Source organism: Phascolarctos cinereus, unplaced genomic scaffold (genome assembly GCF_003287225.1).
Source record: "Phascolarctos cinereus isolate Bilbo 61053 unplaced genomic scaffold, phaCin_HiC Scaffold_2;HRSCAF=192, whole genome shotgun sequence".
Classification (NCBI taxonomy): domain Eukaryota; kingdom Metazoa; phylum Chordata; class Mammalia; order Diprotodontia; family Phascolarctidae; genus Phascolarctos; species Phascolarctos cinereus.
This window is the reverse complement of record NW_027555625.1, coordinates 267,607,006-267,631,309: the sequence shown is the minus strand read 5'-3', so window position 1 is coordinate 267,631,309 and position 24,304 is coordinate 267,607,006. Positions and strand designations below refer to the sequence as shown.

The following is a 24,304-nucleotide window of genomic DNA, read 5'->3' as shown; positions in this document are numbered from 1 at the left end:
CTTACCAATGAAATGGCCTTTCAAGAATAGTAGCTTGTGTATAGTCGCTATTGGTTCTTCTCAGTATTGTGCTATGTTGGATATTACATTTTTTACTTGTCAAACCAGTTTGAAATTCAAAAGACATGAAAACTATTATTCTAGAGTTTGCATGTTATATCTTCATGACTCATAAGGGTAGGAATCTGTTTTCGAACATGGTAAAGCATGAACATGAGACAACTGAAAAGCTCTTGAGTTTCCAAAAAAAATGAAGGAATAGAATAAATTTTATGTGTCTTGCTCATGTTTACAGATCATACAGAGAAATTAGCGTGTTTAAATGGTGGAAGGTTTGATGTTTCTGATTTAACCTGATGCAGTGAAAAAAGAGATTGATAAGAAACCACCAAGCCAAGTCAATCTGTTTTTTCTCTTTCGCTTTATAGGATGTCATTGACACAGCATGTGAAGTTCTAGCAGACCCTTCTCTTCCAGAACTCTTCTGGGGAACGGTAAGTGTAGGGGTCTCAGTTGATCTTTCCATTTCTGCTGCAGAAATCTTTAGATGGAAAGGAGTTTCTCATATTGAATCACTAATCCCATTTCCCTATTGGGAACTTGTCTTGATACCAGCTTCCCCATATGCCTTTTTTAAAAAATTTTTTTTAGGCAATTGGGGTTAAGTGACTTGCCCAGGGTCACACAGCTAGTAAGTGTCAAGTGTTTGGTCTAGAAGTTGGATTTGAACTCTGGTCCTCCTGACTTCAGGGCTGGTGCTCTATCCACTGCACTACCTAGCTGCCCCCCATATGCCTTTTTTAAAGCCCTCTTGATGGAGTTCAAGAAGATCAGTAGTAGTGCATTTGAATTCTTATGAAAGTATTACAGCTGTTTGGGGGTGTGTGTTTGGCTTCTGAGAGAATGATTACCTACCCAACACTGTTGTCAGTATTAATAGAAGCTGCTAACCCCAAAGCTATACCTAGTGTTAATATACTTCCTTACGTCTTATGGTCTAGTTGATCTGCTAAATTTCATTGAGTCTACATATTTCAACTTTCCCCCACCCATGGACTGTGCTTTTGCACAGAATCAAAATATTCTAGGAAAAACTGGTATTACGTGATAATATTTGGGCTGAGGCTCTGCCTAGTGGAGATTTGCAATTACTTTTTGGTAGTTGTAAATATCAAGAGTTCTATTTTTAAGAAAAAGATGTATGTATCAAGGATGGTCATTACATCTTTTTTCCCCATTGAGAGAGGTGGGTTTTTTTTGTTACATAATATGTATTATGTAACTATATATATGTATGTGTGTATGGGTGTATATGTGTGTGTGTGTGTGTGTGTGTGTGTAAGTTACTTATTACTCCTTATATAATAAATCTAGTCATCTAGTAACTCTTATTGTGGTAAATAATGTTTTTCTATACTCATTTCAGAAGCTAATGTTGTCAGGGAGAAAAAAAATTTCTTCCATTGGTAAAGATTTTATGTTTTGGATGCTGGAAAATCTAGAGAAAATATGTTGTTGCTTTAGTAGCAGTAATTACCTGTTCTATTATGAGGAAAAAATTATGCTTTGATTTGTTGAAAGTGAGAAATTATTTTATTTCCTTCCTCTCCTAGGAACCAACTTCTGGGCTAGGGATCATCTTGGATAGTGTGTGTGGGATGTTTCCCCATCTCCTCTCTCCTCTTTTGCAGTTGCTCAGAGCCCTTGTCTCAGGGAAATCCACAGCCAAAAAGGTATGTAGCTCAGTCAAGTGCTTATGAAAAATAAGAGTTACTCTTACAAGGCTTTGTATAAATATCCCCTCCATAAAGCCTTCATCCAAAATTCAAGTCCTTCTGTTGTCCCATTGGGAAAACTAGGGAAGTGACCTTTAGAATTTATATGCCTTAGTCCTTTGCCCAATTCAGCAAACATTTATTGAGTACTTTCTCTATGCAAAGTGTTATGCTAGTTGTTGGACATTAAAAAAAAATATGACAGCCTGTTCCCTCAAGTACTGTATTTGGGGTTGAGGAGTAGGAGATAGTATTTTGTTGTATGATGTACACAGATTAATAACAAGTTAGGGAATGGTGTGTTTGGGGAACAGGTATAGTGGGAGATAGGAAGTCGTGGGAGTAAAGGAGAGAGCCAGATAAAATGCATTAGAAAAACTTGAGGAGGGAAAGGATGTGTACGTGTTCAGCTACAGGCAGGGATTAGGGAAGGCTGCATGGGGAAGGTGGCACCTGAGCTAAGTTTTGAAAGAAGGGAAACCTTCTGAAACATGGAGATAAGGACACTGCACTCTTCTTGAATTTGGGACAGCCTATGCCAGTGCATGGAGATGAGACAGCTTGTTACATTCAGGGAACAAGTAGTAATCCAGTTTGGCTGGAACATGGAGTATAGAAAGGGGAATAATCAGTAAGAAAGCTGAAAAAGGATATGTGGCAGTATAAAGAGATTGTTTCTATCTTAAAGAGAATGGGGGGGGAAGAGAGAGAATAGGGAACCTCTGAAGATTTTTTGAGCAAGAGAGTGATATGTTTTGATCTACACCTTAGGAAGGTTATTTGGCAACTTGTATGTTGGATATATTGAAGGGTGTAAAGGCTGAAGACAGGGAGATCAATTAGAAGGCTGTTTAGAATAGTTCAGGCACTCTAGAGGGTATGAGGTCCTGAACAAGACTGATGACAATATGAGTGAATAAAGGGAAGTAGATGCCAAAGGTAGTATAAAGGGAGACATGACCAGACTTGGCAACTGCTTGAATGTGAGGAGTCACTCGATGAACATTTTTTACCCTTTTTATCTATTTATTCAATTATTTATCTGTTTATTTACTTAGTTATTTTTTTAAATTTTGAGTTCCACATTCTCTCCCTCCCTTCTGTTCCTCCCTTACATATTGAGAAGGCAAGCAATGTGATATCAATTATACATGTGGAGTCATGCAAAACATATTTTCCTATTAACCATTCAACAAACATTTATTAAGAGTTTGCTGTATTCTAAGCACTGTGCTGAATGTTGGGGATACAAAGAAAGGCAGGGCTCTGGTCAGTGTTCTCAAGGTGCTCATATTCTAATGGGAGAATCAGCACTCAAATAACTATATACATATAAGATAAACATGTACATAGAATGGAATCTTAGAGGGAAGAGACTAGGGATAGAGGGCAGGGTGAGGGAAGACTTCCTGTAGAGGAAGGAATTTGAGCTGAGTCTTGAGGAAACCCAGGAGTAGGTGAAAACAGTCAATATAAATGCATGGGGTCAGCAGGTTAGAGTCATGGGTGAAGAGCACAAGGCATCTAGTATAGCAGCATCTTAGTGTCTATGAGAGGAAGAAAGTATAAGAAGACTGGAAAGGGATGAAGGAGACAGGTTGTGACATAATTTAAATGCCAAACAGGATTTTGGAGCTGTGTGTGTGTGTGTGAGAGAGAGATTTGTGATTTAGGAAGGTCACTTTGGCAGCTAAGTGTATGAAGGATTGGAGTGAAGACAGATTTGAAGCAAGGAGACCACTTGGAAGGTCTTTTTAGTAGTCCAGGGCAGAGCTGGATCGATCAGTACTTGTTCTAGGGTGATGACTGTGTGAATTGAGAGAAAGAGTTATTTACAAGACATGTTGCAAAGGTAAAAATGATGAGATTTGAGAGCAGATTGGATGTGTGGGATGAGAACTAGTGAGGAGTCAAGGATACTACCAAGGTCATGAGGCTAGGTGACTGGGAAAATGGTGGTACCCTTAACAGTAATATTGAAATGGGGAAGAAGAGAGGGTTTTGAGGGAAAGGTAATAATTCTGTTTTGGACATGTTGAGTTTGAGGTGGCTATAGGATATCCAATTTGATATGTCTGAGAAGCAATTGTTGTTGTAGAGCTGTAGCTTAGGAGATAGAATGGGGTCCATCATACAGATCTGGGAATCATCTGAGTAGCACTGATGGTTGAACCCCTCTATACTATTTCACTTGGTGATTACCTTGCTGCAGCAAGTGCTCAGCAGTGCTCCGTTGTGGTTATGTAGAATAGATCTGTAGCAGATGAAATCACTATTAGGGTTCTGTGATTTCTCTCTCATTCTTTTCAGCATCTGAATAGGAACTAAAGAGGTAGATAGTCTTGGTAATCCAAAATTGGTAGCAAGAAATTTGAATGTAAATGGTAGTGTAGAGTTTAACCAATTCACTAAGGGATTGAGATACTGAAAGCAGGAGAGTGCTAGAGAATTCAGAGTTGCCAGTACAAAGATGATGTCCTGGGAAAGAAGTGAGGAGTGAAGGGATTAGTGGTCATAGTGAGGACAAAGAACAGAGTTAGAAGTTATAAGGTAGAGGGAGGATGTTCAGATAAAGAATTTTAGAGTTCATAAGCATAGAAATGGAACACTTGTGGGTCAAATGGAGAAAAAGTCTGAGCCAGGCAGTGAGCTCATTAAGGAAGACAGTTGAATTAGGGGTTCAATAGATAACTGTCACCAAGATCCAGACTGGGGGATAGATTTGGGTAGCATGACCCTCAAAGGGGAAGTGATTGTTGAGTGGTGGTTGTAAAGGGGAAGTTTTTAAGTTGCGGTGGGGAGCAAGGAGTATTTTTACTCCTCTACCATAACCCTTTGGATCAGAGGGTCTGAGTAAAAATGCAGAGGGAGAGTTAAATCCTGAGTTACTGGGAGCATGGTCTGCACAACTAAATACTCTTCTTGTTTCTGGCTCTTCCTTGTCTTTGGTGCTTCTGCTGATATCCAGTTATCCCACACAATCAATGATTGGTTTTCTAAGTTCATAATTCATCTTTTATTCCTTCAGCACCTAGCACAAGACCTTGCACATAGTGTGTGTTGAGTAATCTTTTCTAAATATTGAGTTATGTGTATTAAGTATCTGCTATATCCAGGCACAGTGGCAGGATACAAAGAAATTGAAAACAGATTCCATTCGTAATAAACTTACCATCTAGTTAGCAGCATGGTACATACATACATATAAAGGATACATAACTACCAAATGAGTATTACAAATGATGAATACTATAATTATTCAGATGGTAGCAAAGTAGCTATGCGATATTTTGGGAAGACATTGTGTTGACTATTCTGATTAGAAAATCAAAAGAGGAATTAGACTGTCTTCTCTGTTTGACCCTGAGTAGTTGCAGATGACCAGGGTTTCTGTCTCTTTTTTCAGGTATATAGTTTCCTGGATAAAATGTCTTTCTACAATGAGCTTTATAAACATAGGCCCCATGATGTGATCTCACATGAAGATGGGACCCTCTGGCGGAGGCAGACACCAAAACTCCTTTATCCTCTTGGTAAGAAAAAAGCAGAGCTCATTTTTTTGACTTAACAAGATGCTTTTGAATGTATGGAAAGGTTAGTAGTTCTTAACTGAATTTTACAGTGGCCTCTAAATAGACTAATTTGTATTTATTTAATGGACAAGTACATTTTAAAGGGACTTCTATAGAGAGCCTTAAACTCTTTCAGAGGCTGTTGGGAAGAGTAATTGTCCCAGATTAGTAGAGAGTTTTTTAGGGAAGTAGTATGGGATAGGGCGAAAAACAGTGGACTTGAAGTCACAAGACCTAAGGGCTCAAGTCCTAGCTTTATGACATAATGTCTGGCCAAGTCACTCCTCAGCTGTAAAATGGGGATAATCTATTTGCACGTAGCTTCCTAATGTTATTGTGAGGAAAGCACTTTGTAACCTGTAAACCATTTTGCAAATATGATCTTTTATTAATATTAAAATGTAGTGATAGGAATGCTAAAGAATAAGGAAAAGGTTTCACACACAGATCTAAATAATTGGAAAAACATTAGTTGCTCATAGGTAGGCTGAGCTAATAAAAATGATAATTCTACCTAAATTAATTTACTTATTCAGTGCCATACCAGTCAAACTACCAAAAAATTATTTTGTAGAACTAGAAAAAATAGTAACAGGATTCATCTGGAAGAACAAAAGGTCTAGAATATCAAGGGAACTAATGAAAAGAAATGCTAAGAAGGTGGCCTAGCATACCAGTCCTAAATTGTATTATAAAGCAGCAATCATCAAAACCACTTGGTACTGGCTAAGAAACAGAGTGGTGGATCAGTGGAATAGGTTAGGTACACAAGACACAGTAGTCAATGACTATAGTAATCTACTGTTTGATAAACCCAAAGACTCCAGCTTCTGGGATAAAAGAACTCAGTATTTGACAAAAACTCCTGGGAAAACTGGAAAAGAGTGATATAAAGGCTGATGCTATAAGCAGACTGGGAGAGGAAGGAATAGTTTACCTGTCAGATTTATGGAGAACAGAAGAATTTATGACCAAACAGGAGATAGAGATGAAATGCAAAATGGGTAATTTTGATTACATTAAATTGAAAAGTTTTTGCAAAAAGCCAATGCAACCAAGATTAGAAAGGAAGCAGAAAACTAGGAAAGAATTTTTACAACCAGTGTCTCTGATAAAGGCCCCATTTCTAAAATACACAAAGAACTAAGTCAAATTTATAAGAGTATAAGTCATTCCCCAATTGATAAGTGGTCAAAGGATATGAACAGGCAGTTTTCAAGTGAAGAAATTAAAGTTATCTATAGTCATATAAAAAATGCTCTAAATCACTATTGATTAGAGAAATACAAATCAAAATAACTCTAAGGTACCACATCATACCTATCTATCAGGTACGCTAATGTGACAAAACAGGCAAATGATAAATGTTGGAGAAGATGTGGGAAAATTGGAACATTAATACATTGTTGGTGGAGTTATGAACTGATCCAACCATTTTGGAGAGCTGTTTGGAACTGTGCCCAAAGGGCTATAAAAATGTGCATACCCTTTGACCCAGTAATACCACTTCTAGGGCTGTATCCCAAAAAGATCATAAAAATGGAAAAAGGACCCAAATGTACAAAAATATTTATAGCGGCTCTTTCTGTGATGGCAAAGAATTAGAAATTGAGGGGATGCCCATCAATTGGGGAATGGCTGAACAAGTTATGGTATAGGAATGTAATGGAATACTATTGTGCTATAAGAAATGATGAGCAGGATGACTTCAGAAAAACCTGGAAAGATTTGTATGGACTGATGCTGAGTGAAGTGAGCAGAACCAGGAGAACACTGTACACGGTAACAACCCCATTGTGCCGTGACTAACTTTGATAGACTTAGCCCTTCTCAGCAATACAAGGAATTAAGATGTCTCCATGAGTCTCATGATGGAAAATGCTGTCCACATCCAGAGAAAGAACTCTGGAGTCTGAATGCAGATGAAAGCATATTATTTACTCTTTTTTTCCCTTCTGTTTTGTTTTGTTCCTTCTTACTTGTGGTTCTTCCTATTGGTTCTAATTCTTCCTTACTACATGACTAATGTGAAAATATTTTTAATAGGATGTGTATGTAGAGCCTGTATCAGATTGCATCCCATCTTGGGGATGGAGGGGAGGAGGAAGGGGGAGAAAATTTAAAACCCAAAAGCTTATAGAAGTGAATGTTGAAAACTAAAAATAAATTAATTAATTAAAATAAATTTAAAAGGTTTTGCACGAAAAAAGTAAAAAAACAGGTAAATGTAATACAGTTACGATTAGAATAATAGTGATAATGGAGAATTTTCTTGCTTTTGAGTGCCCAGGAATAAGCCTCGTTTTTCTTCCTTCTTCTTTCCTTCTGTAGGGGGTCAGACTAATCTTCGTATACCTCAGGGCACAGTGGGTCAGGTAATGCTGGATGATCGGGCTTACCTAGTACGCTGGGAATACTCCTACAGCAGTTGGACTCTGTTCACTTGTGAGATTGAAATGCTACTGCATGTTGTATCAACAGCAGGTAAGAACAACTGGGGAGTCAGTCACAATGGGAGAGGGAAGTAAATGAACAGAATGGTATCACTTAGGACCATCAAGGGACTGTCTTGCTGATTTGCTTTACATAGGCTTGGTCAGTGATCCAAAAGGAGTTAGTTTCAAGTCTACAAACTACCTTTCCCCTCAGATGTGATTCAGCACTGCCAGCGGGTCAAACCTATCATTGACCTAGTTCACAAAGTCATCAGCACCGATTTGTCCATAGCTGACTGTCTCCTGCCAATCACGTCACGCATCTACATGTTGCTGCAGAGGTAAGTTGCTGATGGGTAGTCCCCCAGTTATATGAAAACGCTTGCAGTGGAATTTCCCTGCTCTTAGTAATTATTCTCAGACATGTTAGAGTTTCTAGGAACTAGGACAACACATCCATTGGTCCAAAGCCAGTTTACTCAGTGGGTTGCTTTTGTATAGTAATTCTTCTAGTAGAGGGCTTTCCTGTTTATCTAGGCTGATTGAGAAGAAAAACTTGGAAGGAGAGCATTGGAATAATATTTGTCATGGAACAAATTGTATTACTCCTTTTGTTGAGTGCAGTACTTAGAGGAAATATCAGAGCCTGATTTTCTTTCCTCACCTAGGTTAACAACTGTGATCTCTCCTCCTGTGGATGTCATTGCTTCCTGTGTCAATTGTTTGACTGTATTAGCTGCCCGGAATCCAGCTAAGGTGAGATTCCATTTTCCCACCACCAAAAGAATATGGAACATGCACAGATGGGGCAAAAAGTAAATATTTAACTTCTCTTTTCCCTTCATAGGTCTGGACTGATCTTCGACACACAGGGTTTCTGCCATTTGTAGCCCATCCAGTCTCCAATATGAGTCAGATGATTAGGTGAGCCAGCTTTTAGCTAGGAGGAGAATCTGTTAGAGACCTAGAGCATCCTCACTAATTAAAATAAATGAATAATTCCATTTTACCTACCTGTTTCCTGCTTCCACTTGCCCATTCAGCTCCCTTTTTGGAAGTAAGAAGTGACAAGGAAAGAAAATCTGGTTGGGGGTGGGGGGAAGCTGGTCAATTGTGGCTCCTTTCCTCCCACTAGAAAGCGTTACTGTGGGTCATCAGACTCAGACATGTTTGTCACCTGGCAGCACTAACTGTGGGTATGTGGGTGTTAGCTTTCTAGCCTAAAGAACCCATAGATCCTGGGTCCAGGCTTTTGACCCACTGTTCTTTCTCAAAATGCAAACTGGACAAATCATTGTTCCTTTTCCTAAGGAATTTCAGTGAGCCCAGCAGCCCCCAACTCATAGAACAGTAGGATCCATCCCTACCTGATCATTCTTCTTAAAAAAAAAATTTAAAGCATGTTTGCACTGCGCGTTTTTAGGCATGGAAGCGTATCCTTTGCTGAAAATCCTGTTGAGTGGAACATATTTTATATATGTCTACCGAGCATAAAATAGGCCTTTTTGTAGGTTTCTCACACAGCTGTCTTACACTTAGGATTCCTGTGAGGTAATTGGAGTGCTCTGTGAAGAGTTTGTTGTTACATTGGGAATGCAAGAATTGTCTTTTGGGGGTTTCATTCTGCCTCTATCTCCTTTACCAGTGCTGAGGGGATGAATGCAGGGGGCTATGGAAACCTCTTGATGAATAGTGAGCAGCCACAAGGTGAATATGGAGTTACCACTGCCTTTCTACGCTTAATCACCACTCTTGTCAAGGTATAGTTCTCATTAGTTCTGGTTCTGAAGCATTTACCCTGCAAGATAACATTATCCTTGAATTATGTTTGATGTTGGCAGTACAAGGAGTTTAAACTATAAGATCTCTCTTGTGTAAATGTCACTCCCCAAAATGTTCATGGGAGAAATTGTATGTCCTTAATGTTGAAAATAACTTCTTTTCTTACCTGATTTGGTGTCTGCCTCCTCCCTAATGCTGTTTGCTTCTTTGACACATGACAGTGTTCATGCCTCCTGAGTTGTTTTTCCAAATTGATAAGGGCCTCATGTGGACTGTTCATTTGACTTAAGAGCTCAACAAGTATGATTCCTCATATCATTATCTTCTGGCTTCCTACTTCTGAGCTGATGCAAAGGCCTTGTCTTGATTCCATTTGGACTTTGACTCTGGCAGTTTATTCTGCAATAATTGAAAGGCGGTTTCCTATAGGGGCAGCTTGGTAGCACCCAGAGCCAGGGGCTGGCCCCTTGCATCATGTTTGTGCTGAAGGAGATGCTTCCCAGTTATCATAAATGGCGTTACAATGCCCATGGAGTGAGAGAACAAATTGGTAAGGACATTCCTCAAAGGGAACATGTGGGATTTTGAGGGCTCAGCATAGGTGTAGTTACTATTTCTCTGACAATTTTCCTTCTCTGGGGTATGTTAAGTCCCACAGCATCAGATTGTATAGTGTAGTTCTCTGGAGTATACTCCCTATCATCCTGAAATCAGGAAGACTTAGTTTTTTCCTTTTCTTCCTGAATCCAGGCTGTCTGATCCTTGAGCTGATCCATGCAATTCTGAATCTCTGCCATGAGCCCGATGTTCACAGCAGGTGAGATGGGGGAGAGCTGATGGGGTTTGAAAGAGGAGATTCTGTTCCTTGTGCCAGCAGCCATTTTAGCAAGCCTGGGAAGAAAAGTAAAACTAATGGGCAAGGCTAGCACACCTTCTTTCCTGGAGGAGCAGTAGAGTGTGTTTGTTGCCTGGCCTCCTTGTCACTAGAATGGAGAAGCTTTCAGTAATAAATTTCCTGGCAAATTTAAGACTAATTTGATGTACCTTGTATGCTGTCTACATTTGGAGATAAAAGGACAAAATAGTGAAGACTAGGCCAGATTGATTGTTAAAAGTCTTTGATCATCTAGAAAAGTCCTCATCTGTCTGTCTCATCCACTTGTATTTTGAGTCTGGCAAGTTAAATTTTCCTAACCTTGCTCTTAACCTGTGCCAAAGATAGACTTACTGATTTCTTAGGGACTTAAAAGAACTCTTCTTTTGTTTTCTAGCCATTCCCCTAGTCTGCAGTCTCTGTGCATCTGCAGCTTGGCCAACACTGAAGCTGGCCAAGCAGTTATCAACATCATGGGCATTGGTGTAGACACCATCGACATGGTGATGGCAGCTCAGCCTAGATGGTAAGTCCTATTTCCTACTAGCCCGACAAGAGGAATTTTCAGGTCTTTATCAAATGGACTTTAAGCAATAGTGGTTTCTCTTGGGGTGAAATGGAGATGTTAGGCTCTGTGCAAACAAATTGCATCCCTTTCTCTGTCTTTCTGTGTTATACCCATATAGACAGACATATAGTGTATGTGTTAGCCAAAAGAAGAAAAGTTTTCTCTGTGGCAGTTGTACTGTCATTGCTGATCCCATATCTCTAAGCTACCCTAATTTAAATTTGCCTAGAATATTGCCTAGTAGAAGACCCTCCCCTTTCTCTCTTTCTTTTTTTTCTTTCTTTCCTCCTTCATTTCTTTCTTTCATGTCTGTTTTTTAAATATTCATTTTGAGCTCCAAATTCTCTCCCTTTCTCTTCAAACCCTACCCACCCATTGAGAAGGCACACAGTATGATACCCATTAAACTTGTGCAGCTTTCACTTTCTGGCTTCCTATTATATAGCTTAATGGCAGCCTATGTTGGGTTTTTATGAACTACAGTGGGATTCTACTTCAAGCTATAGTGATACTGTTCTTAATCCGAGCTGCTTGTGTGTGCAGTATAGTTCTGTATGTGGTGTTATTTGATTATGTGTGTGGCAGCAGGTGGTGTGCCATTGTATGATCATAGTTTGCCTCCAGACAGGCACATAGCTGATAATAATAATTCACATTTATTTAACATTTTAAAGTTTGCAAAACACTTTACATTCATTATATTATTTGAGCTAAGGGAGTTAACAACTTCATTCTTGAGTTTGGGCTGGGGCATCTGCCAGAAATTATAGCAGTCTTAGATTACTTACTGTCAGACTCTTAATTTGAAAGATCACATATGATGAGAATGACCATTGGCTGAATCAACTTTGGTTTCCATTTGGCCTTCCAGTGATGGGGCAGAGGGCCAGGGGCAAGGCCAGCTACTTATCAAGACAGTTAAACTGGCATTCTCAGTGACCAACAATGTCATTAGACTGAAACCTCCTTCCAATGTGGTATCTCCCCTGGAACAGGCACTCACTCAACATGGTAAGTACCTCCCTCATGGCCAGCAGCATGCCTCTACACAGTGTAGGATTTTATACAGGGATTGAGAAGCAGACATTTCCTAATTGGTTCCATGTTGAGACATCCAGTTCTTTAGCCACCACTTGTGGAAGCTGTATAGTGGTCTGACTAGCACTGAAATGGGACATCAGTTCTAGTGCTGGTCTTGTGACTAATCTATTCTTATGATCTTAGCCAAGTGTTAGCCTCAGTTTCTTCATATATACAGCAAGAAGGCTAAGCTAGATAATTTCTTTGGTTCCTTTTAGCTCTAAAATTCTTTCAGGCTATGTAAGGCCAGCTTCTCTTTTTCTAACTATTATCTTTTTGTGTGGGGGTGTGTGTGTGTGAGAGGCAGTCGGGGTTAAGTGACTTGCCCAGGGTCACACAGCTAGTAAATGTCTGAGACTAGATTTGAACTCAGGTCCTCCTGACTTCAAGGCCAGAGCTCTATCTACTGCACCACCTAGCTGCCCCTAATATCTTTTGATTCAGTGGAGTGCTTTTCTCTGACTCATTAAATGGAAAACATTGTTCAACATATATTTCTCTTATGGAATGTGGGATTATCCAATATCTTAATCCCATATCTTCACCCACTTAAAATTAGCAAAAAATAGGATTACGTTGCTTTCTTGGATAACTGTGGTCCTTGCATATTTTAGAGTGGTCCACGGCGTGTTTCAACCATTTTTGAGTAGCCTTCTCTCATAGATCAGGCAACTTTGAAATCTCCCTTTCTCCTTGTGTTTTTCTAGGTGCCCATGGAAACAACCTTATTGCTGTTTTGGCCAAATACATCTATCACAAACATGACCCTGCCTTGCCACGACTTGCCATCCAGCTACTGAAACGCTTGGCAACGGTATGACCCCTCTTTACAAGCTGGAGTCTTGGAAACCATGATTTTCCTTCACCTTGGCACCCTTTCATACTTTGCCTGAGGGAAAATAGCTGTTAATGGAGGTGGTGAAGTTTGTGCTGTTTGTAAAATGATTTCTCTGAATACACCTTTCTTTGTACTATAGTTTTCTTTTGTGGTTTTCTTGAATATATCCTTTTCCCTTTTTTGCTCCTTCAAACAGATGGCTCACCTTGGGCCTCATTAGGAGAACATTTGCCACATTGACAGAGCAATAGTCCTTGGTTTCCCATAGGTTGCCCCGATGTCTGTGTATGCCTGCCTTGGCAGTGATGCAGCTGCTATCCGGGATGCTTTTCTGACTAGGCTGCAGAGCAAGATTGAGGATATGCGAATCAAAGTCATGATCCTAGAGTTTCTTACTGTTGCTGTGGAGACCCAACCTGGCCTTATTGAGCTCTTTCTGAACCTTGAAGTGAAGGATGGAAATGATGGCTCCAAGGTGAGCTCCTCTCCTTGAATGAATCTGTGCTGGCTGCTGGAACTAGAAAGGGTTCTCTGCAGAAAACCAGCCCTGTGCTCAATTCCTCGAAGACTTTCGGTGGTGGCAGGCACAGTCTGAACTTCCTTTTCATTTCCAGGAATTCAGTCTTGGAGAATGGAGCTGTCTCCAGGTGGTACTAGAGTTAATTGATTCAAAACAGCAAGATAGATATTGGTGTCCACCCCTGCTGCATCGTGCTGCAATAGCTTTTCTACATGCTCTGTGGCAGGACCGCCGGGACAGTGCCATGCTGGTTCTCAGGACCAAGTGAGTATTTTCATCACTGCCCACCAGCAGGTGTCATCCCTGCCCTTAACTCAACTTGCTTTATCCTCTCACCTTTGGTTTAATTCCGTCAGTATTTACAGTACTTGACAAACAACAAGTGTAAGGTTTGAGTTCATTGCTTTTGCTGCAAGGGAATACATTAAGTCCCATAGCAGTGCAGGATGGATTGAAATGCCTCGTTTGCCTGGAGTGTTTTGTAGCACTGACCACCAATTGAGGATCTATGTTGGAGCTCTCTGTTCCTCAGTCCATTTTCTCCTTTTAGGAGTTCTTAAAAAGTAGCATCTAGGTGGTGCTGTGCTAGGCCTAAATTAGATCTGACCTCAGACACTAGCTGTGTGACCCTGAGCAAGTCACTTATCCCTGTTTGCCTTAGTTTTCTCATCTGTAAAGTGAGCTGGAGAAGTAAATGGCAAACCACTGGAGTACCTCTGCCAAGAAAGCCCCAAATGGGGTCATGAAAAGTTGGACACAACTAAAATGACTGAACAACAAAAAAGTATGAGAGAGATGCAGTGGTCTGGGGTTTTATGAATGCAGTTATGTAAGGTGTAATCAATGTATCCCTAAGAAAACAAATCTTCCTAAACATGATACCCTTTAAAAGTTGTGTAGAAGCTGTTTATTGACTTGTGAATCAGATCTTACAATTTGGGATAGTAGAATAAAGGAGAAGCCATTGAGAACAGTGGGATCAAGGTTAGTTAAGGAACTTGTGTTGAAAAACCAACACGCTCATGATGTGTCTTTTTTTAGACCAAAGTTTTGGGAGAACTTGACCAGCCCGTTATTTGGAACCCTTTCTCCTCCCTCAGAAACATCTGAGGTAAGTTGGGTGAGATGGTAAATGAAAGTGGCAAAAATCTGGGGGAGAAAGTCTGGGTTTTGAGAGAGTAAAATAGGAACAGATGCCTTCCCTATTTCCTCAAAGTGCTTGAGTCAGATTCGTGAAATCCTAGACATTTCTCCTCTTTTAAATTATACTTTTACCTCTTTTTTTTTTTGAAGCCTTGTGCTGGGATAAGGCTGTTGAATTCTTGATTCTCCACATGTATAATGGATGACTCTATCCAGTTCCTGTCAGCTGCTTTGGAGACATTACTACCCTGAGGTCTTTGCCTCTTGCAAGTCATTTGCTAATTTTAGTTTGGGATCTCTCTGTCCCATTAGAAACCAAATGAGTTTTGTCTGTGTTTGATTTCTGTTTTATGTCAAAAGATTAGATATGGAATACTAAGATGCAGGTTTCTTTGTGTATTGGTACATTCTTTGCTTTTTTCCTTCCTTAGCCCAGTGTCCTGGAGACCTGTGCCTTAATTATGAAGATCATTTGTTTGGAGATATACTATGTAGTTAAGTGAGTCTTTTTTCCTCTTAATATTTTATTTAAATGCTTGGGTGGAGAAAATTTTTTAAATTGTCTTTTCCATGAAGGAGACACAGTATATAACATGCAAATAAAGGCATGATTTGGAATTGTTAACTTTCTAGAGAAGCGTGTGTACTTAGGCTCCCAGTCATCCTTCATTGATGCCTTTTGTAAATGTCAGAAAAGCATATTGTAAAGCAAGCCTATGGAGGAGACATTCTGAAATAGGCCACTTTTGGGGAATCAGGCTTTGGATTTAATGAATGGCCCTGGGGAGAAAAATGCTTTGGGGGGTATCCCTGGAACTGTCTGCCTTTTCTGCAAGGCTTGAGTTCTCTACTTTGTGAGGGTGTACTTTTATTTTTTGTACCTTTAGGGCTCAATATGATCACTTTCCAGTCTTGCTTAAAGCTTTCCCTTTTTTCCCCCAACTCCTCAGGGGTTCACTGGACCAGTCCCTAAAAGATACACTCAAGAAATTCTCCAGTGAGAAACGTTTTGCCTATTGGTCAGGTTATATCAAATCTTTGGCAGATCACATGGCGGAGACAGAAGGTAGTGGCTGCACCTCTTTGGTAGAGTACCAAATGTTGATCTCTGCCTGGCGGATGCTTCTCATTATTGCCACCAGTCATGTAAGCGTGTTTTCCTGAGCATCTTTATTTCTCTTGTTTCTGAAGTCATAGCTACAGTGGATTGAGATTCCTGGAAGTCACCACCCCTTGGGCAAGTCTATGAGAGCTAAGTTGTTAACGGGCTCCCTACTGAGAGACTTAGGAATGATCACCAGGGACTTGTGGTGTTGGAGTCAGCAGCATGTACTGAAGAACAGGCTGGAACAGCTGCTTAAACCTCTTTAGAGAAAACATCTAGGTGTCTCCTTGTGTTGTCGTTGTTAGTTCTGATTGTCCTCAGTTCCCCACAAGGCCCACACCTTATGAGTATATACAATTGCCTTCTATTGTTATAATCCCTGTGGGCGCTCAGCAAGTACTTGTTGGCTGGCCAGCTGGGTTATAATACAATAAAAGCAATCTCTCAGCACCCTCAGGGTGGGGATGGGGAGATTTTGGTTCACTTTCATTGGTTTCAGAAATTACAGTCTCTGATCCTTTCAGGGAAACAAGCCATTATTATAATTTTCATAGATACAAAAGGGAGTTTTTAAGGCCACGGCTGATTACAGGTGTCTCTCCTGAGTATGCCCTTTTGAAGGAGATTCAGCAGTAGATTCCAGAGGGATCATTTTGAATTTCCCCTTGTGGATATAATACCATTGTGCTTTGAGCTTGAGCTTGTAGCAAAGAGCTTGTAGTTGAGTTGTTCACATCAGGATTCAAACCAATGACCTAAGTTAACTCTCATGGGGTCGGTACATCCTTGGTGGAAGTGGACTATGTGCATATCTTTCTGTGAAATCTGTCACCAAGTGCCAGAATCTGGCTCTTTGGAGCTTTGGAACTCTGTGAGGGATTTTTGCTGTTAGCATATAATGGACTACCATTTATTAAGTGCCTGTTAGGTTCTGGGTATTGCGCATATGACAGTGATGCTCTGAACCTTCAGCTATAAGGTTTGATGCTGACAGAGCACTTTAAGTAATCAGTCACTCCTGTAGTAAGCTATATGACTTTGCAGAGTCTTCTTGAATGTTGCCTCTGGAGATCTCAACACCTTCTTTTTCCTCTTTTAAGAAATTGAACTACATGCCCAGGTGGTTGGATTTTAACCAGGAAAATGAGATATTCTTGTCCTTTTTCCGAAGGACCCTGAACACTTGACAGGTCATCTTTCTGTGTCCCAAAGGAGTGGCATGATTTATTTGTCTCATAAATTACTGGTTAAAGTCATTGTTAGAGTTGAGATTGGGACCTTTGCATATTGAGGAAATGTTCCCACTTAAATTCCTCTCTCTTCTTCAGGCAGATATCATGCATTTGAATGATTCTGTTGTTCGACGTCACCTATTTCTTGATGTGCTTGCTGGGACCAAAGCATTAGTAAGTGTGTTTTTTAAATCCATTATGTGAGGTGTTTTGCTGAAGTCAGATACTTGAGTTCCCTAGATTGCTAGATACACAAGTGGTTTGGAGTAAAGGAATTGATTTGATTTCACAATTTACTATACAAAAACAAGTCTCTTCCAAGTCACAGGCCTATGGGATTGCCATTTTTCTTCCCCTTCATCATTTCAGGGCTGGTTCTCAGATAGCCCCGCTTAAGAGATCATTGGAAATGGTGGGGGTACACCCCTGCGTGTGGAAGTTAGGTTTCCTGACTAGCACAATTCTGGGCTTTAACTTAACCATTTTTCTTCAGCTGCTGATCCCAACATCAGTGAACTGCCTGCGGCTGGGATCCATGCTGTGTACTCTGCTGCTTATCTTACTTCGGCAGTGGATGAGGTAAGGTCTATGTTGGAAGAGTGGTGAAGGCTGCTGGCTCTAGTTAGCTTCATCAATCAGTTTCTGCCCTGATCCTCTTAACTTGTCCTTTGTTTTAAGAAAAGTAATAACTTGTTATTAAATTTCCCACGTTAGGGTTTTGTATATTTTTTCCATTATGACCAATCCAGAGAACTGGATCTGTACGAGTTAGTGGGCATCCAGATGCCAAAGGCAAGTTGCTGATGACATCTGAGGCATTCTGTTTCACTCTTGTCTCTTTCCCAGAGATGTGGGTTCTGTGGATGAAATCCTTAGCTCCCTGATGGAGATTCTGGAGGGAATCCTACAGGCAGATCAACAACTAATGGAAAAGGCTAAGGCCAAAGTGTTCTCAGCCCTCCTCACTGTCCTCCAGATGAAAGATTTGAAAGGTGAGCTGGGCAGGATAGCAAATGAAATCACAACCACAGCGTAATATCTTTCTTCTAGCTCAGGAATCAGTGTTGATTTGTACTGGTTTTCTGTGGGACTTCTCAGTGGTGGGAGATTTGGGATTGAGGGTGCTATTCTAGGCATGGATCTGAGACTGAAATACAGCAATTCAATTACTCCCTCTTCAGTGTGACACATAACCTCAGAACTTCACGATGTTTTCTCAGTTTCTCCCTTTCCACGTAGCCCTTATTCACCTTTTTCTTCATTTTTCACTTGGTTGAAATTTGTATCCCATTCTGGATCAAGAGGTACCATTTCTAGCCCTCAGCCTGGGAAGGGGGACCCTCCCCCTCCTTCCCCCCACCAGCCCAGTAGTAGGTGGTATTAAGGGATTGTCAGTGTATCCTTTGTCTACTCTGCAGTAAGTGAGATCACACAGTACTCCCAGCTGGTGCTAAATGTCTGCGAGACCCTTCAGGAAGAAGTGATTGCCCTCTTTGACCAGACCCGTCATTGCCTAGCCTCTGGCAGTGTATCAGAGGACAAGGACAGCATGGAGACAGATGACTGCTCACGGCTTCGGCACAAGGACCAGCGGGATGGGGTATGGGTAATTTGTTCAGCCCCTTCCCACAGGCAGCTTTAGGAGCCTTCTGCCATATGTCTCCTTATTTTCTTCTTGGTTCCAGCAGGTGTGTGTCCTGGGCCTACATTTGGCCAAAGAACTATGTGAAGTGGATGAGGATGGAGACTCTTGGCTGCAGGTTACTCGTAGGATCCCAATTCTGCCCACTCTGTTCACCACACTGGAGGTGAGCCTGAGAATGAAGCAAAACCTGCACTTTACTGAGGCCTCGCTGCATCTTCTGTTCACCTTGGCCCGAACCCAGCAGGTAAGAGAACCCAGCAGGTTGGGAAGCCAGCATCCCTGAGCTATCAGGAACATAGATACAGAAAGTTCTGATAGTCCCAGACTGGCTTTCCTGTCCTCATATGGGCTAAATTGTCTCTCCAGATATTTCCTGTTAGGACTTGAAAGGTACTGATTATGTCAGAAATCCGATTGCATCTTGGAGTTATTATTGGGGCTATACTCATCCTCTTTTTTCATTTCCTTCCATAATCCATCATTCCCTTCCCACATAATCAGGGCAAGAGAGCTGTTGATCTATCCCAGTATTTTGGACTTCTACCCATGGTAGAAGAGTAGTGATGTGTTGGGTTTGCAATATCTTGAGGGCTACTTCAGGGCATCTGTCATCTGTGTCCCAGGGTGCAGCAGCTGTTGCTGGAGCTGGCATCACCCAGAGCATCTGTTTGCCCCTTCTAAGTGTGTACCAACTCAGCACCAATGGAACAGTACAGGTGAGTACAGCCAGGCTTCCAGTAGAGGTACGGCTGAGTCAGCCTTCAAGTTCAGGTGAGTGTTCTGGTAATGGATGAGCCTCTTGCTGTTAGGAGTATTATCCTTCCACTTTCCTGCAATAATTCTTGGTGCCTTCTGAATCATGATCCTCATGAGAATACAGCTAATGTGGGATCTGTAATAGTTCCTCATATAATTTCTGGTATTTCAGCAAGAAAACCAGAATAATTGAAAGGCATTACCTTTACTCATCAGCTGTAGAAAATGGGAAAAACCACTGAGAATAATTCTTCCTACCTCATAGCTAAGGAAATAAGCCAGAGAGGGTGGGTGGCTAACCAGAAGTTATTGGCAGGACCAAGAGTAGGACCTTTGTATTCTGAGATTGACTTCAGGGCCTCTGTCTACTTCTTTTTCACTGTGAAGTCTAATTGTACCCTGCTACACCTGTTCTGATCTACTACAGTGATGGAACAGTGGAGGATGTTGGTGAGGACTGGGGAACACAGGCACACTTTTGGTACAGGAATGAGCTCAAATGCTAGTTCCTTATATATATTGGTTATGTAGCTGGCTATGGAACTCATTTTGAACTCCTGGTCACACTCAGTAAATCCTTATTCCAGCCCCCTCCCCTTTGCAGTAAAATAGTAGAATATTAGAGCTGAGAGGGAGCCTAGAGCTCATCTAATCTAACCCTCTTCAGTTTATAGATGAGGAAACTGAGGTCTAAAGGCATACAGCAAGTTAGCAAGAGAAGTAGAACTACATTTCACATCCTGACTTTGTCTAGTGCTTTCTGGTTGGTTTTTTTTTTTTTTGGTGAGGCAATTGGGGTTAAGTGACTTGCCCAGAGTCACACAGCTAGTAACTGTCATGTGTCTGAGACCGGATTTGAACTCATGTCCTCCTCACTTCAAGGCCAGAGCTCTATCCACTGTGCCACCTGGCTGCCCCTAGTGCTTTCTGTCATATGATGTTGTTTCTCTTCCCTCATGATAGGCTTGTGGGGGTAATAATTATGTTGATTCTTCGAAGCTTTCTCTTAATTTAAACCAATCTGTCATAGTTTCTGAGGCACATACAGGTTTCTTGGTTTATCAGCCCAGCTCACTGAACATTCTGTTCTGGTGAGAACAGAGCTGCTAGACCATTTTGTCTCATTTCTCCTATTTATATTACCCAGACTCCTGGTGCTTCTCGAAAGTCCCTTGATGCCCCCTCTTGGCCTGGGGTCTACCGCCTCTCCATGTCCTTGATGGAACGTCTGCTAAAAACGCTACGTTATAACTTCCTCACTGAAGCCCTGGACTTTGTGGGTGTTCATCAGGAGCGAATTCTGCAGGTGAAATTTCCATACTGTTACTAGAGTTGTGACTCCCAGGCATCCATGTCTGTGGTCAGATAGAAAGCTTAGCTGTGAGCCGCGATCTAGTGTGATACATGGGTAAGGGGTAGGGTTGCCTCTTAGAGGATTTACTGAAGTTAGAAACACTGTGTAGCCAATCCATGCTCCAGATGTGGTAACAGAGATTTGTCCATTTCATTCTTTCAGGGATTGATCCTAATGAAAATAATTGCCTGAGGGGCAGCTAGGTGGCGCAGTGGATAGAGCACTGGCCCTGGAGTCAGGCAGACCAGAGTTCAAAACTGGCCTCAGACACATAACACTCACTAGCTGTGTGACTCTGGGCAAGTCACTTAACCCCAATTGCCTCACCAATAAATAAATAAATAAGTAAAATAATTGCCTGGTTGAAAATGGGACCAAGTTCATCTCCTCAGGAGAGGAATTCACCCCAGCTAAACAACACTTTCTTTGCTGCCTTCTCTTAAGTCCACTTACAATTAATAAGTTATTACTAAGGTTCCCCTTTCTCTTCCCCCCCCCCCAACCAAATTGTATTGGGAGCTTTCTCATCCCAGCCCTTCTCCTTTCCAGTGCCTCAATGCAGTAAGGACAGTGCAGAGTCTGGCCTGCCTGGAGGAAGCTGATCACACTGTAGGTTTTATCCTGCAGCTCTCCAACTTCATGAAAGAGTGGCAGTTTCATCTGCCACAGCTCATGAGAGACATACAGGTAAGGGACTGTTTGGCTTCTGTCTTGGGCTGGCTTAGGTTAATTGGGTATTCCATGAGGCCTCTGTTCCTAAAGAGGTAAAATCCAGGGCTCTTAACAGCATGGGGGTAGTGTTTATTCCTAGCAGCAGGAGGGGCTCTTGGCCTGGATTTGCACTGTGGATAGACATCCTGTGGGATCCCAGTCATATGAACGTAAAGCCCAAAGACCCTAAGGAGCTTCAGGAAGCAAAGGATTGGGTTTTGTGTTGTCTTATTCCTGGTAGGGGTGGGGAACCTGCAGCCTTGAGGCCACATGTGGTCCTCAAGTGCAGCCCTTTGACTGAATCCAAACTTCACAGAACAAATCCCCTTAATAAAAGGATTTGTTCTATAAAACTTGGCCTCAGTCAAAAGGCAGCACCCAAGGACCTAGAAGGCTTTTTGTGTCCTAGAGGTGGCAGGTTCCCACCCCTGCCTTAAGGTAATTTTTCTCTTATCAAAGGACATTCAGAGATCCTGTCAAGGTTGAGTATTTGAGGGACAACAAGCATGACTTGGAAAGACCTGACTAGAGCTTTTGATTAAAAAAAAAAATGTCCCATTTCACCTATTCCCTGGCCTCTCCTCATCTTTCCTGCTGTGTTCTAGGTAAATCTGTGTTACCTGTGTCAGGCTTGCACCTCCCTCCTACACAGCCGCAAGATGCTGCAGCACTATTTACAGGTGAGGGTAACTCCAGGATGGCATTTGTTACTGCTTGACTCCAGTCCTAACATTGTTGCCCTGAATTACTCCCAGCCTGGATGAGATAAGAGTTCCTGGAGGGACTCATCCCTGGTTCCTTTCTCCCACCATAGAACAAAAATGGAAGTGATGCCATGCCCTCGGCTGTGACTCCTCGAGTCCAACGCCCCCCCCAGCCCTCGTCCTCAAAGCAGCCTAACCCTGATGGCGAGGTTGCAGAACAAAGGGCCCTGCGCATGGTCCAGTATAGCCTCCTGAAAATTCTCAGCAAGACGCTGGCTGCCCTGCGCCACTTCACCCCTGATGTCTGCCAGATCCTTTTGGACCAGGTATCCAGCCCTTGTGCCTCAGCAGGGGAGGAAAGACTTAGGGTGGGCATGGGGAGCAGGTGATGTTTTTAGTAACTAGGGAGTGGAAGCAGAAGGATTAAGAATGGATTGGTGATCTCCTGAATTTCCCCTCTCCATAGTCCCTAGATCTTGCTGAATACAACATCCTTTTTGCCCTGAGCTTCACGACCCCAACCTTTGACTCTGACGTAGCCCCCTCTTTTGGGACGCTCTTGGCCACAGTGAACGTGGCCCTCAACATGTTGGGAGAGGTAGGTCCAATGCCTAGACTGTTGCCTTTACCAGACCTTCCTTACCTTCTTCATTTTACATCTGGGTCTGACATTTTCCCCCCTCTCTACAGTTGGACAAGAAAAAGGAACCCCTGTCCCAGGCTGTGGGGCTGAGCACTCAGGTGGAGGGGATCAGAACACTGAAGTAAGACATCTGCTTCATAGCACTGCCTGATCTTTGTTTCTTTTCTTCTCTGAGCCTTGGATCCTATTGGTGATGGGTGGGAAATTTTCAGCAGCTCTTAATCTTTGGCTCTTCATCCTTATTCCCCATTGTTCAGCTTTGCCAAATAATCTATTGTCCTTCACAGGTCCCTCCTGATGTTTACAATGGAAAATTGCTTCTACCTGCTCATCTCCCAGGCTGTCCGCTACCTGAGGGACCCAGCCGTGCACCCCAGGGACAAACAGAGAATGAAGCAGGAGCTCAGCTCAGAATTGGTATGGTGGGCCTTGGGCAGGGTAAGAGGGAAGCAGTTCTTTAGGGAGGGATTCCAACACCCTGTCCCTTGCCCACTCTGTATAACTGTAGACTCCTCTAAATAACTGGATACCTTCAACCCTAGAGAGAAACAATCAAAAGTTTGACCAGTCCTTAACTCTTTCCCCTTTACATTCCAGAGTACGTTGCTTTCCAGCCTTTCCCGTTACTTCCGCCGTGGAGCCCCCACTTCTCCAGCTGCTGGCATCCTTCCTTCACCTCAAGGCAAGCCTGCCTCAGCTTCCAAAGCAGGCCCTGAGAGCCAAGAACCTCTGATTCAACTAGTCCAGGCCTTTGTCCAGCATGTGCAGAGATAGGGCAGTTGACTTTTCCACAGGCCACTCCTCCTTCCAGCCAGCCTAGGGGCCTAAGACAACCCCACCCCACCCCTACTAAAGCGCCTCTTAAAGGAAACAAATGGTCCAAGCAGGTTCTCTAGGGAACCCATCCTTATTTTTGTATCTCATCATCGGGTTGGAGGAGGACAGCTGAACCAGAGGATCAGTTTTCTTAGCTACTTGTATAAAAAACACCCCATGAAAGCATATTCTTTTCCTGTGAGCATTCCTCATTGCTGCTCATAGCAGCTGGGCCCATCTTCCCTCAGCGAATCCTGTCCTGAGTGAGGCCAGCCCCCACTGCCAGCTGGGTGAGAGGTGTGTGTGCCATGTACAGTCCAAGACAAGAGGCCGTGTGCACGGGTTTGAAACGACTCTTTACATGCTGTGTTATTGCATTTTTTGTAACTGCTCTATTTATACAAATATTAAAACACTGTTTATAAACACAGGTGTGGTGGATGTCATTAGAACTTTTAGCATGAGCCAGCATGACATAGAAGAGCACTATAGAAATCCTGCTTATGATATTTAACTAGTTGTATGACTGGTTTGTTATTTGTAAAATGGGGATAATACCTATAATACTCTCACAGGTAGTACATGTAAGAATCAGATAAAATATACCACATTCATAAGCCTCAGATTGACACATATAAAGGCATCTCTTTTGGTAGTTTGGGCCATTCTCTTTCCATATGTCTCTTGAAGACTGCTCAAAGGGTTACTGTTGGACTTGGCTTCTGAAATTTCTCTCCTCCCTACATGCAGC

At 42.0% G+C, this 24,304-nt stretch overlaps 1 protein-coding gene across 2 annotated transcripts in view; it reads left to right on the top strand.

The window, feature by feature from the left end:
- NUP188 (nucleoporin 188) overlaps nucleotides 1-23,981 on the top strand; it is a 48,014-nt gene extending 24,033 nt beyond the window's left edge. The window contains exons 13-44 of one of the 2 annotated variants that reach the window (XM_020965764.2): nucleotides 429-494; nucleotides 1,614-1,733; nucleotides 5,182-5,308; nucleotides 7,679-7,831; nucleotides 7,997-8,123; nucleotides 8,451-8,538; nucleotides 8,630-8,706; nucleotides 9,428-9,542; nucleotides 9,994-10,114; nucleotides 10,315-10,381; nucleotides 10,836-10,964; nucleotides 11,878-12,017; nucleotides 12,794-12,900; nucleotides 13,193-13,399; nucleotides 13,539-13,708; nucleotides 14,486-14,555; nucleotides 15,019-15,086; nucleotides 15,538-15,733; nucleotides 17,021-17,098; nucleotides 17,418-17,503; nucleotides 17,771-17,916; nucleotides 18,343-18,524; nucleotides 18,613-18,813; nucleotides 19,193-19,285; nucleotides 20,473-20,631; nucleotides 21,229-21,366; nucleotides 21,996-22,070; nucleotides 22,205-22,420; nucleotides 22,561-22,692; nucleotides 22,785-22,858; nucleotides 23,025-23,154; nucleotides 23,335-23,981. In XM_020965764.2, coding sequence (XP_020821423.1) covers nucleotides 429-494; nucleotides 1,614-1,733; nucleotides 5,182-5,308; nucleotides 7,679-7,831; nucleotides 7,997-8,123; nucleotides 8,451-8,538; nucleotides 8,630-8,706; nucleotides 9,428-9,542; nucleotides 9,994-10,114; nucleotides 10,315-10,381; nucleotides 10,836-10,964; nucleotides 11,878-12,017; nucleotides 12,794-12,900; nucleotides 13,193-13,399; nucleotides 13,539-13,708; nucleotides 14,486-14,555; nucleotides 15,019-15,086; nucleotides 15,538-15,733; nucleotides 17,021-17,098; nucleotides 17,418-17,503; nucleotides 17,771-17,916; nucleotides 18,343-18,524; nucleotides 18,613-18,813; nucleotides 19,193-19,285; nucleotides 20,473-20,631; nucleotides 21,229-21,366; nucleotides 21,996-22,070; nucleotides 22,205-22,420; nucleotides 22,561-22,692; nucleotides 22,785-22,858; nucleotides 23,025-23,154; nucleotides 23,335-23,511 — 4,035 coding nt within the window. In that variant the 3' untranslated portion in view covers nucleotides 23,512-23,981. The remainder of the gene's footprint in view (nucleotides 1-428; nucleotides 495-1,613; nucleotides 1,734-5,181; nucleotides 5,309-7,678; nucleotides 7,832-7,996; nucleotides 8,124-8,450; nucleotides 8,539-8,629; nucleotides 8,707-9,427; nucleotides 9,543-9,993; nucleotides 10,115-10,314; nucleotides 10,382-10,835; nucleotides 10,965-11,877; nucleotides 12,018-12,793; nucleotides 12,901-13,192; nucleotides 13,400-13,538; nucleotides 13,709-14,485; nucleotides 14,556-15,018; nucleotides 15,087-15,537; nucleotides 15,734-17,020; nucleotides 17,099-17,417; nucleotides 17,504-17,770; nucleotides 17,917-18,342; nucleotides 18,525-18,612; nucleotides 18,814-19,192; nucleotides 19,286-20,472; nucleotides 20,632-21,228; nucleotides 21,367-21,995; nucleotides 22,071-22,204; nucleotides 22,421-22,560; nucleotides 22,693-22,784; nucleotides 22,859-23,024; nucleotides 23,155-23,334) is intronic. The other variant, XM_020965765.2, reaches the window with a different exon arrangement.
- Nucleotides 23,982-24,304: the final 323 nt, after the last annotated feature.